Source organism: Ovis canadensis, chromosome 1 (genome assembly GCF_042477335.2).
Source record: "Ovis canadensis isolate MfBH-ARS-UI-01 breed Bighorn chromosome 1, ARS-UI_OviCan_v2, whole genome shotgun sequence".
Lineage (NCBI taxonomy): Eukaryota > Metazoa > Chordata > Mammalia > Artiodactyla > Bovidae > Ovis > Ovis canadensis.
In genome coordinates, this window is record NC_091245.1 from 31,924,940 (window position 1) to 31,937,836 (window position 12,897).

Below are 12,897 nucleotides of genomic sequence, written 5' to 3' on the forward strand. Positions count from 1 at the left end.
TTTTTAATCTATGAAGTGTCACCCACTTGTTTGGTATAATAATAAAACTACAAAGTAGTTCATAGTTGCTAGGTAAGGATCATAGTTATGTGGCATATAATAAATAAATGTAATTATCCACCAATAGTTAATACAGTGCAGAATGCTTTAAAATTTCTTTATAGGCTGCCTTCATAAAGTTTCAAGAAAGCAATCTAATAGTCTTTAACATCTTTTACTGGGATGTTAAAACAAGTGACACATTCATCTTATTTCTCAAAAGCAGAACAGATATTTTACCTTACTTGAATAAATACCGAAGGAGTGATCCTTAACAAAATACCAGTATCAAAATAACTGGCTATTTTCCTCCAATTGCCAGCTAGGTAGAGTGATTCTTAAATGATACTTCTTGTCAGCAAGAAAGATGATCCCAAGAATGAACAGAAATAGCCTCTGTTCAACAGCTGTGATGTCTATAATTTATAAGCCATGATCATCTCTCATCAGATTGGCTTGGTGTGCAGAATAGATGCAAGTTTGCAATTTGCATATTCATCACTTCTCAGAAAAGGAACTTGTGTTACATCTTATCCTTTTTAATACATTTCTCTCTTTACCAATAAATAATGCAATGAGACTTACAATTTGAAGAATGTGACCTTGAAACTCTACTGTCATACACATAGGTAAAAGATGTTCAACTAATCCTTAAACATTTATTCCCAATAGGCAAATGATTTTTAAGCACTGACAGGCAACACTGGAAACTAGGAGACTGAAGGAAGGAAAGAAGAAAGGAGAGGAGAAGGGAGGGCGGGAGGAGTAATCACTGTACTTACTGTATCTTGGCAGTTTTTAAGGCTCTGCCTGCTTCTAGTTTCCTCTTCCCGTTTCCTCACTCCCCCTTCAATCTTTACCTTTAATTTGTGCCCTTACATTGCCCTTGTCCCTTAGGTAGCTTACTCCCCAAGCTCACTACGTTCAGTTTCCCTCTTCAGTTTCTTCCACTATTTCCCTCTTGTGCAGCTCTATCACAATTTCTTTGCTATATATACTTGATTAGTTGTGTCTAACTCTTTTGCGACCCCATGGACTGCAGCCCGCCAGGCTTCTCTGTCTATGGGAATTCCCAGGCAACACTATCGGAGTGGATTGCCATTTCCTTTTCCCTGGGATCTTCTCAACCCAGGGATCAAACCCTTGTCTCCTAGGCGGATTCTTTACCACTGAGCCTCCTAGAAAGCCCATATATTTATATGTCTAGAATACAGTTGAGCAAATATTGGGACTGATTGGTGAACTTTGTGCAAATTAGTTAGAACGGAGAGCTCTAGAGAGGGTATCTCCTCCATAACTGAGAATTAGACAGAACGTAGAGGAGAATCAGTGAAGCCAGCAGAGTTGGCTTTTTTTGTTTGTGCCCTGGTGACCTGTATGAAAACAGTGCGTGACTCCAAAAGCTTCCTTGTGACTCTCCTCCGACTGACCTTCGATCAAGGCCCTTCCCCACTGCCGCCAGTCCTGACTTCCCTCGGACCCACACACTGCTTTTCACGCCCCTCTCTCCCCACACTTCAGGCCTGTTTCTCTTCCCCAGGTTCTATTAATACTTCTATTGCTTTCCACTCGCCAAGATTCGGCCCAAATCTCACCCTCTCATTCGCACCGTCAGGTTCTGCTCGAGGGCCCCTTAACCCGGCTCCCACCCCAGGGCCCCTCCTCCAGGTAGCGAGGCGACATCCTTCCCCCTCCCCGCTCCGCGCACACCTGTCGGCCTCCGACCTCCCCCGCACCGAGCGCCCACGCTCCCTCCACTGCGCCCCCAGGGCCCTGGCCCCGGGCCCACGCCAGCCTCACGCCCGCCCAGGGGCCTCGGCGCGCCCCCGCCCCTGCCCCCCACCTGCTCGCGTCCCCCCTCCCCCCTCCCCGCCCCGCCCCGCCTCGCCTGGTCCCCAAGTCTCGGGCCCCCGCCCCCCGCGGGCCCGCTGCACTGTGGGTAGGCGGCAGCGGTGGCCGCGCAGAGGATCCCGCGGCGGCGGAGCGAGGCTGCGCGCGCCGAACATGGCTGAGAAGCAGAAGCACGACGGGCGGGTGAAGATCGGCCACTACGTGCTGGGCGACACGCTGGGCGTCGGCACCTTCGGCAAAGTGAAGAGTTGAGTACGCCGCGCCTCGCGGGAGGCCGAGCCCCGGAGTCCGGGTGTGCCGGGCCGCGAGCGGGCAGCGGGTGGCGGGGCCTGGCGGCAGGTGGAGCGGCCGCGCCCGGGCCGCGCGGAACCTGGGGACCCAGGGAAGGCAGTGGGTACCGCTTCGCCCCGCGGCAACGGCGGGGTCCCGGCGAGGGGGCTCGGGCGGGGGCGTCGCGAGGTCCTGGGACTGGCGTCCAGCACGCTTCTACTGCCCCACCTTAGTGCCCCCCTCTGAAACCCGGAGATTGGGTTGTTGGGCGAGATGCCTTTCAGCTGGGAGGCTGCAAGGACCCTGAGGAATGACCCACGGTCCTGATGGTGGAGTTCCCATTTCGTGCCAGGTGTCCCGTTAGGTGCTTCACGTGTGATCTCCTGTAATCCTTACAGCAGGTGCAGGTGTTATCTTCGCCTGTAACGTGAGAAAACGGGGACCCCCTAGCAGGGACGTGTTCAAGGTCACACTGAAATTGGCAGAACTGGGATAAAGGTCTAAAATGTCCTCCAATTTTGGCCAGGCTGGGAAGTCCTGCTGTCTGGATTCTTTCGTGCTCCCTGACTCTGGATTAGTAGGGCTGGTAGTTTACGGGGGATCCCCGGGGCGCGAGGTGGGTGGGTCTTTCTGCTGGCCTTGGGAAACGCTGGGATGTACCTGGGTTGGGTCAGGGCTTAGAACTGGGAGGTCTGAAGGTTGCTTGTGTGTGTAAAATGGTTCTAGGAAGGCTTCCAGGATGGAGGGAAAGGAAAAAGGGACTTTGGAGTTGGATCTTGAGGATGTAGGGCTGAGGCCAGAATTGCTAAGACATACTCTGCTGAGCTCTGTGTTTCTAGGTGATGGGATCCCATTTTGGGTGTAGAAAAACAGGCTGCTTTGATTTTTTTTTTTTTTTTACTGGTTACTAGTTAAGTATTGAACTTTCCTGTTTTTCTTAAGAGTCATGTGAGATTAATTAACTTGTCCTCTCTCCAGAACTAGAACCAACTTATTAAAAATACTTCTTTTGGTTGTTGCTTTTTTCTTTTTTCATTTTGCTGAGAAAATGTTGGGTAGGCAGCTTGAGGATTTTATTGAGGCCTCTATTTCCTTAAAAAATCATAATGAAAAAATTTTAAGTTTTAAAAATTATAGTAAATTACAATTTTGTGTTAGTTTCTTCTCTATGACATTGTGAATCAGCTGTAAGTATACATGTATTCCCTCCTTCTTGAGCCTCCCTCCCACTCTGCTAGGTCATCACAGAACACTCAGCCGAGTTCCCTGTGCCATACCTTAGCTTCCCACTAGCTAGCTGTTTTACACATGGTAGTGTAGAGATCAATACTACTCTTTCACTTCGTCCAAAAATCCTATTTTAACCTTGAATCCAGGCTGTAAGTGGATAGAAGAGACTCGTTCATTCATATGGTAGGGATCAGCTTTTATTTACTTGCACACATCTGATACCCTTTCTTTTGTTCAGTAAACACTTACTGAGTGCCTACAGTGTGCCAGGCACTGTTCTAGGTAATGGGGACACCCTAGGAACAAAATCATTAAAATCTCTCCTTTTGTGGTGCTTATATTCAAGTAGGGGAAGACAGTAATCACTGTATATATTTGTGTGTGTGTGTGTGTGTGTAGTATTTTTAGTTCTGTGAAGACAAATGAATCGGAGTTTTGTGCAGTTCACAGTTTTCAGTAAGATTGTCAGGCATGGCCTTACAGATAGGGTGTATGTTTATATAAAGACCTCAGGTTTGTAAAATTCTTTCAAGTCCTGTGAGGGCTGTGAAGTCCTTCCTGGCTTAGGTTTGCAAGACCTCATAAAGTGGTAAGTGGAGGGAATATATTTAGAGTGAATATATGAAGATTCAGAAACTGGATTAATGCTGTGACATTACTAAGGACTATTGTGTTTTGATGTTACGCACTCAAGTCTTCACCATCTAGGCATGTACACTTTCCAAGTTATATAATGTATACTGTTCCTTTTCAAATTGCATTAAAAATTGTTGTTTTTTAAAAAATTATTGTGTAATCTGAATATTGGCTAAAATACCCATCAGATAGATCATTTGGTCCATTGTCACAGGACAACTTAAATCTCTTTTTGTATATATCCTTGAACTGACCTAAAATATAAACCAACAGAAGGTACTTGGATTTATGAGAAATCCTTTTCCTGGAAGACTCCTTCCCAGTGAGCAGCTAACTGGGGAGATTTCCTAACACTGTATGAGCACCTCTCCAAAGTTAGTGCTCTCCCATCCAAAGTTAGGATTAGTACAGTTGCTTAATAAAAATTATATAAGTTGCAGCAGTCTAAAGTTACTCATTTACAGTGGACCCTTGAACACCATGAGTCTGAACTGCAGAGATCTACTTTTACAACAGATTATTTTTTTCCTCTAAATAAATACTACAGTATTATACAGTCAAGGTTGGTTGAATCCTAAAATGTGAAACCATGAATACTGGGGGAGGAATATAAGGTTATACACAAGTTTTCAACTTCCTGGGGTCCAGTGCCTCTAACTCCAGTGTTGTTCAAGGGTCCACTGTAATTCTTTAAGGGACTACAAACAAAAGCACGCTTATTTTTAAACACAACTTTTTTTCAAGCATATTTAAGATATCCTAAAAGTCACCCATCCTAAATGTATTATGTGTAGTACAAGTCAGTGATTTTTAGTGACTTTACTGAATGGTGCAACCATTTTGTAGGTCAATTTATAACATTTTCATCACCATAATAAAATTCCTCATGCCATTTATAGTTAACCCTTAGCCCTAGGAAACTGTTAATCTGTTTTCTGTCTGAATAAATATGCTTTCTCTGGACATTTCTTATAAATGAGATCATTGAATATGAAGTCTCACGTCTGACTTCTTTAACAAGGCTTTTGATGTTCATGCATGACATAGCATTGTTCCTTTTCATTGCTTAATAATATTCCACCTCATGAAAATGCCACATTTTGCCTATGCAGTCACCTGTTGATGACCTCTGTTTTCAGTTTGGGACTGTTACAGATAATGCCACCACAAACGTTGTATGCAAGTCTTTGTTGCGGATATATGTTCTCATATATATCGGGTAGTATACCTAAGAGTAGAATTGTTGGCTTGTATCATAATTTTATTTTTATTTGTTGGAGAAACTGCACACTGTTCCAAAGTGGTTGTACCATTTTACAGTCCCACCAATAATGTATGAGGGTTCCTATTTCTCCAAATCCTCACTGACATTTATTTATTGTCTTCTTATAACTCTTCTAGTAGGTGTGAAATGGTAACTCATGGGGTTTCAATTTGTGCTTTCCTAGTGATGATACTGAACATCTTTTCATGTGCTGAATAGCCATTTGTGTATCTTGAGTGAAATGTCTTTTCATATCTTTAGTTCATTTGTTGGATTGATTGAGTTCATAAGAATTTTTTTTATGAATTCTGGATACAAGTCCCTTATTGCAAATATTTTCTTCACGTCAGTTGTCTGACATGTATAAGTGTTTTGAATTTTTGTGAGGTCCTGCTTATTGACTATTTCCTTTTATGGATGATGCTTTTGATGTTATATTTAAGAAATCTTTGCTTTGGGTTTCAAGAATTTCTTCACATTTTTAAAAAAAATAGATGTTTATTGTTTTAGCTCTTATAGTTACATCTAGGACCCATTTTGAGTTAACATTTGAGTATGGTATAAGTTGAGATTCTAAGGTCAGCTTTTTGAATATGGATATCCAATTATTCCAGGACCATTTATTGAAAATACTTACATTTTTATTTGCTATTGATTTAGACTTTATAAATTTAATTTCTATTAAACAGTAGTAGATGGTTTAGTTTTATATGGCTATAAAAACATGGAAATGGAGAAGTGCTAAATATTTTATGTCCCTTCTCTCTTTAACTATTATGTTATTTATAGATATTGAAAATTTAACTTCAGTTGTTGATGTATCAATTTACAGATCAAAGTTAGGTACAATGAACAAAAATGGAAATAACTAGTTTTCATTTAATAGCACTTGTTTAAAGTTGCTTTTAAAAACATATGTAAATCCTTCTAATTGTTGATAAATAATTGAAACCTTATTTAAAATATTGAGTTGATTTTTTTCTCCGTTGTTCTAGTGTAAGAGTACTAGGGGAGTGCTTATGGAAACAGATTATGTTGGCTGTCAGAGTTTGAAGTAGTGCGTTTTATCTATGTAGTGCATTCTTTAAATTTTTTCTATGTATTGTTTTGGTTCTTACTCTTTCCCAGGTAAGGTATAACTGCTATTTAAGAGCTCTTGTAATTAGACTTGCTCAGTTCTTACCTAAATAATGAAGGTCACAGAAATTCTAGAAGAACAGATCTTGTATATGTGTTTTACAAAGACCAGTTGAAGAAAAAAAGTGTTTTGAATATAATGGTAATTACATTTTTAAAAGAAGCTTGTATTTTCAGGGTGAGAACTGACAGATTTGATTTATGAAATCATTATTCTTCATTACAATTGTACACCATAGGATCAGTTCAGTTCAGTCGCTCAGTCGTGTCTGACTCTTTGCAACCCCATGGACTGCAGCACACCGGGCTTCCCATTTATCACCAACTCCCAGAGCTTGCTCAAACTCATGTCCATCAAGTTAGTGATGCCATCCAACCATCTCATAGGATGCTTTCAGTCAAAGTAGCCTTTTCTAGTCAGCAAGGTCTCATCAAGGCTTTATTTTTTGTTGTTTTTCAAATAGTTATGTGAATGGCTCACAGATTTGGCTTTCCCAAAATTAAGTAAATATTTTATTAAATCTTCACTTCTGTGTAAGATAACAGGAAAGATAAGCAAAGGTAGAGCTTGTGTTCAGTTGTATCCGGCTCTTCGCAACTCCATGGACTGCAGCCTGCCAGACTCTTCTGTCTATGGAAATTTTCAGGCAAGAATACTGAAGTGGGTTGCCATTTCCTGTTCCAGGGGATCTTCCCAAGCCAGGGACTGAACTCCTGTCTCTTGTGTCTCCTGCATTGGCAGGCAGATTCTTTACTACTGTGCCTCCTGGGAAGCCCTAGAAATATAAATACCAGTCCTAAGTGATAAATTCGATCTGAGACAACTAGCTGGTCAGTTGGTAGACCTCAGAGTTATACCTGTGGTATTTCTGGCCCACACTGGCATTGTTTTTGACCCTCATGTAGTGTCAAGTCCCTGGAACTGCAAAGAGATCAAACCAGTTCATCCTAAAGAAAATCAGTCCTGAATATTCACTGGAAGGAGTGATGCTGAAACGGAAGCTCCATTACTTTCGCCACCTGATGTGAAGAACTGACATTGGAAAAGACCCTGATGGTGGGAAAGACTGAAGGCAGGAGGAGAAGAGGACAACAGAGGAGGAGATGGTTGGACGGCATCACGGACTTGATGGACATGAGTCTGAACAAGCTCTAGGAGTTGGTGATGGACAGGGAAGCCTGGCATGCTGCAGTTCATGGGGTTGCAAAGAGTCCGACACGACTGAGCAGCTGAACTGTAGTGTCAAGGCCCTAAAGAATACTTGAAACCTCTTTGGGCTTTGTTTTCTTCTCCTTAGCAGTGACACTGGAATGTGAAATTTATTTGCAACCGAATTTTTGAAGATTTAATTTCAAAAAATGGATAAATTTAATTGTTCTTCTGGCTTAGTGGAAGTTTGAATTACTGAAGACTATAGCCGAAATAATGTAAAACAGAAGAAAAGGGAAACATATTTGTAACAATTTATTGATAAAAGCTATGACTTGATTAAGTTGATACTATGTTTGCTATATATGTACTTGGTTTTATTTATTCCCCAAAGTAACCCTGGATTTGGTATTATCTCCACTTTGCAAATGTAGATATTTAGAATTAGATACTTTAATTTGCCTAATGTTACAGTGCTAGGATGTTGCAGAAGTGGTAAATTTATGGTTCTCTGATGTACGTCTGTCCCACTCTTTGCGACCCTTTGTGAGTCTAGCCTGCTAGGCTCCTCTGTCCATGGGGATTCTCCAGACAAGAATACTGGAGTGGGTTGCGGTTCCCTCCTGCAGGGGATCTTCCGCATCCAGGGACCGAACCCCTGTCTCATAAGTCTCCTGAATTGGCAGGCAGATAAATTCCATATAGATGATTAAAAATTATATTTTCATATAAATTTTACTATTGTGTCTCAATCCATTCCACTTTTTTATATGATAAGGTTACTGAATTCTGACACTATTAACTAATTTAAGTATTTAAATTTCTTTAAAATACCAGGTATTTCAGGGTGGCCCCATCACCATAATGAAAATAACTTTGACTAAAGATTGCCGGTGGCCTTTAGTAACCAGACTAAAGAGAATTTGTAAAAAATAACAATGTCCTAGAATGAAGGAACATTGGTTTTGGAAGGCGTTAGCTGGGGATTTTCATTTCATGCTACTGCCAGTTGTATGAATTTGGGAAACCATTAAACTTCCTTGAGCTTGTAGAATGACAGTAACAATACTTGGCTACCTACATTCTAGTTTTTTAAGGATTAAATGAATTGAGGGACATAAAATGGCTTAAGAGAAAATGAGCTATCTTTACCGATAGATGGCTGTTGTGGAGATGATACATGGCCATTTTGAGTGAATCCTGTACCCTGTGTGAGGTGTTATTAATAATAAATGTTTACTGATTATGATTCTAATTGCAACTCTGATTGCAACACTGAGACTTAACTTTAATAATTTGCCCCAATTTTTTTGGTTGCCTACATTGGAAAGTTCCTAATGATTAACTCATTTGTGCTATATGATATTTGGTTTTTAGTGTTTATATAAAAAATCCAGTATCTTTTTGGGTTAAGTCATGAAATTTGTTTTTTCACAAAGATGGAAAATGAATAAAATAAGAATGACATGGAAATACCTGTTGATGTTCATATAAATTGCTAGCTGAACTGATTTTACTTCTGAAAATATGTAATTCTAAACAGCTGTTAAGCAATACTTAACAACTAATACTTCCAACTAATGAAGCTATATATTTTCTGAAATACTAGACTGTTAATGTTGGAATGAAAATAAATTCATCATCTTTCTTAAATAATCAAGTAAATAGTGTGCTATTTAGGGTTCTTACCCTCTGATTTATCTTATTTTTATGATTTTAGTGTTTTGTCCTTAATGCTGAATGGATTTTGTTCATTTTGTGTAATGGATTGATTCTTGAAAGACACTTTTCCATAGGAAACAATGTTATAGATGGATAGATTCAGAGGAAGTTCACAAAGGCAGGATGGTATACAGTATAGAGAATACTGGATTTAGAAGGCCTCCTGTGTGGAAGTTTGCTGTTACAAGCCAAAGTCACTTGATCTCTGAAAAAGGGAATAAGACTTATATGGTCTTTTATACTTTTGAGAGTAATACAGGAGAAAATGTAGGTGACAATATACAAGTACTTAACTTTTATGTATTTGTATACTTGGGCCCTATTTTATGTATTTGTAAACCTGTAATATGCTGAACTCTGAGAATAATCTGTGATCTGGTTCTGAGACCAGGATTTAATTGATGTTGAGAAGAAAGAGTTTTCTATGTTCTGTTTTATTTTTCTCTGGTCTTTTTTCATATTTCATTTGTGTATGTTTATTAATCTACTTCTCCACACACTGCTCACTTACCACCCTCTTCTGTATACCATGTATATGTATGCAATGAATATATGCAAACATGTAACAGATTATCTATTCCAGGTCTCATGATAGTGATCATAGAACTCTTGGATGAAGGAGGTAAAGCTGGGAAAGGGAGGAGGATGTGAGCAGCAGCTGGCAGTTTTTATGTGTGGTTTGTTGTCAAGGTTCTACTTGGAGTAGAACCAAAATAATACACACAGTTAATTTTTTTCAAACTTCAGAAAATGCAGACTCTGAGCTAAAGATGCTTTCTACAATTTTTCTCCACATATAACTTTGTGAGTTAGAAAGGATTTTTGTAGGTGATCATATACTGAGGAACTTACTTCAATTCTGTGGACTTTCTCCCTTTCCCGTGCTGACGCAGCACTGCTTTATCTAGATTTTTTTTTTTTTAAATATGCCGAAACAGTCACTTACCTTGTAGTCCATGTTAGCTCTGCTTAAAGCGCTTGTACTGCTTTGTAGTGATTATACTGTTGCATTTACTCTTCTGATATTCTTGTGATTTCCTTAATGAGAGGGAAGGTACTTTATAGAGCAAATAGTTAATATTTTGAAGCTAGGTAGATAATTTAATTGGATCTAAGAGAAGATCTAATCTCAAATGAGAAAGTGGGTGGCAGAAGACCCCTAAAATATTGAATGTGTTATGAAAGTGAGAGCCAGTCTCCCTAGTGTGTTTATTAGTTGCAAATGTAAGAGAAAACACTTTGAATCAGGTTAAATAGATTTTTATCTATTATTTAGACCATTGAAATGCATATTGAAAGCAATGTGTTTATTTTGAAATGTGGCAACCATTTTATTTTTAGTATAGTGTTATTAAGGAAAGAATTTGAGGCAGCTCTTATCTCTGCTAATAATAGAAACCTGCACCCCTTCAAGGGAACAGTATTCTTGCTTAAGTGGTGTCTTATGGTTGACAGTGTTTGCCTCTGATAAATTTTACTGTATTTCTTTTGGTAGTGCTTTTATTTTTTAAGTGTTAATAATCCTTTTTAAAATTTGCCCTAAGGTTTTTTAAATGCCTTTCATAGAATCATCAAATCTTGCTATAACATCTTTTATCCTGAATGTTAGTGTATTAATTTATTGAAATACTTTTTTTTGGAATCTTTATTCTTCATATTATTTTGTATTTACATTTTATGCACTATTAAAAACATAGTGAGCAATATATTCTCATTTAATCTCTCAAGTTCTTAATTATAAATTAGTTATAAGATGGTTATATAGCTATCATAATTGAAAATAATGGAATTAAAGTTTTAACTTTGCCATAAGATTTTTTTCTAAAGTCTTACCTTACTTGATAACTACCATAAATATTATTTAATTTTTGTTTTTAATGTGTTGGGGCATAACTTGGTACCATATGTATTCCATAATTGACTTGAGTTCTGCCAGACTTAGTTAATGAGATAATCAGTCAGTCAGTTCAGTTGCTCAGTCGTGTCCAATTTCTTGTGACCCCATGAATTGCAGCACGCCAGCCTCCCTGTCCATCACCAACTCCCAGAGTTCACTCAAACTCATGTCCATCAAGTCGGTGATGCCATCCAGCCATCTCATCCTCTGTCGCTCCCTTCTCCTCCTGCCCCCAATCCCTCCCAGCATCAGAGTCTTTTCCAATGAATCAACTCTTCGCATGAGGTGGCCAAAGTACTGGAGTTTCAGCTTTAGCATCAGTCCTTCCAATGAACAACCAGGACTGGTCTCCTTTAGGATGCACGGGTTGGAGCTTCTTGCAGTCCAAGGGACTCTCAAGAGTCTTCTCCAACACCACAGTTCAAAAGCATCAATTCTTCAGCACTCAGCTTTCTTCACAGTCCAACACTCACACCATACATGACCACTGGAAAAACCATAGCTTTGACTACACAGAACTTTGTTGGCAAAGTAATGTTTCTGCTTTTTAATATGCTACTAGGTTGGAAATAACTTTTCTTCCAAGGAGTAAGCGTCTTTTAATTTCATGGCTGCAGTCATCATCTGCAGTGATTTTGGAGCCCCAAAAAATAAAGTCTGACACTGTTTCTACTGTTTCCCCATCTATTTGCCATGAAGTGATGGGACCAGATGCCATGATCTTCATTTTCTGAATGCTGAACTTTAAGCCAACTTTTTCACTCTCCTCTTTCACTTTCATCAAGAGGCTTTTTAGTTCCTCTTCCCTTTCTGCCATAAGGGTGGTGTCATCTGCATATCTGAGGTGTTGATATTTCTCCTAGCAATCTTGATTCCAGCTTGTGCTTCCTCCAGCCCAGCGTTTCTCATGATGTACTCTGCATATAAGTTAAATAAGCAGGGTGACAGCCTTGGAGTACTCCTTTTCCTATTTGGAACCAGGCTGTTGTTCCATGTCCAGTTCTAACTGTTGCTTCCTGACCTGCATATAGGTTTCTCAAGAGGCAGCTCAGGTGGTCTGGTATTCCCATCTCTTCCAGAATTTCCCACAGTTTATTGTGATCCACGTAGTCAAAGGCTTTGTCATAGTCAATAAAGCAGAAATAGATGTTTTTCTGGAACTCTCTTACTTTTTCTCTTGCTTTTTCAGTGATGTTGGCAATTTGATCTCTGGTTCCTCTGCCTTTTCTAAAACCAGCTTGAACATCTGGAGGTTCACGTTTCACCTATTGTTGAAGCCTGGCTTGGAGAATTTTAAGCATTACTTTACTAGTGTGTGAAATGAATGCAATTATGTGTTACTTTGAGCATTCTTTGGCATTGCCTTTCTTTGGGATTGGAATGAAAACTGACCTTTTCCAGTCCTGTGGCCACTGCTGAGTTTTCCAAATTTGCTGGCATATTGAGTGCAGCACTTTCACAGCATCATCTTTCAGGATTTGAAATAGCTCAACTGGAATTCCATCAGCTCCACTAGCTTTGTTCGTAGTGATGCTTTCTAAGGCCCATTTGACTTCACATTCCAGGATGTCTGGCTCTGGGTGAGTGATCACTCCATTGTGATTATCTGGGTCATGAAGATCTTTTTTGTACAGTTCTTCCATGTATTCTTGCCACCTCTTCTTAGTATCTTCTGCTTCTGTTAGGTCCATACCATTTCTG

At 39.8% G+C, this 12,897-nt stretch overlaps 1 protein-coding gene across 5 annotated transcripts in view; it reads left to right on the forward strand.

Moving 5' to 3' along the window:
* The first annotated feature begins 1,457 nt into the window (after nucleotides 1-1,457).
* PRKAA2 (protein kinase AMP-activated catalytic subunit alpha 2) overlaps nucleotides 1,458-12,897 on the forward strand; it is an 88,188-nt gene continuing 76,748 nt past the window's right edge. The window contains exon 1 of one of the 5 annotated variants that reach the window (XR_011257420.1): nucleotides 1,458-2,137. Coding sequence is in view for 2 of the 5 variants with exons in the window: in XM_069592698.1 (XP_069448799.1) it covers nucleotides 2,044-2,137 (94 nt within the window). In the remaining 3 variants the exon portion in view is untranslated. The remainder of the gene's footprint in view (nucleotides 2,138-12,897) is intronic. The other 4 variants (XM_069592698.1, XM_069592695.1, XR_011257419.1 and 1 more) reach the window with 4 other exon arrangements.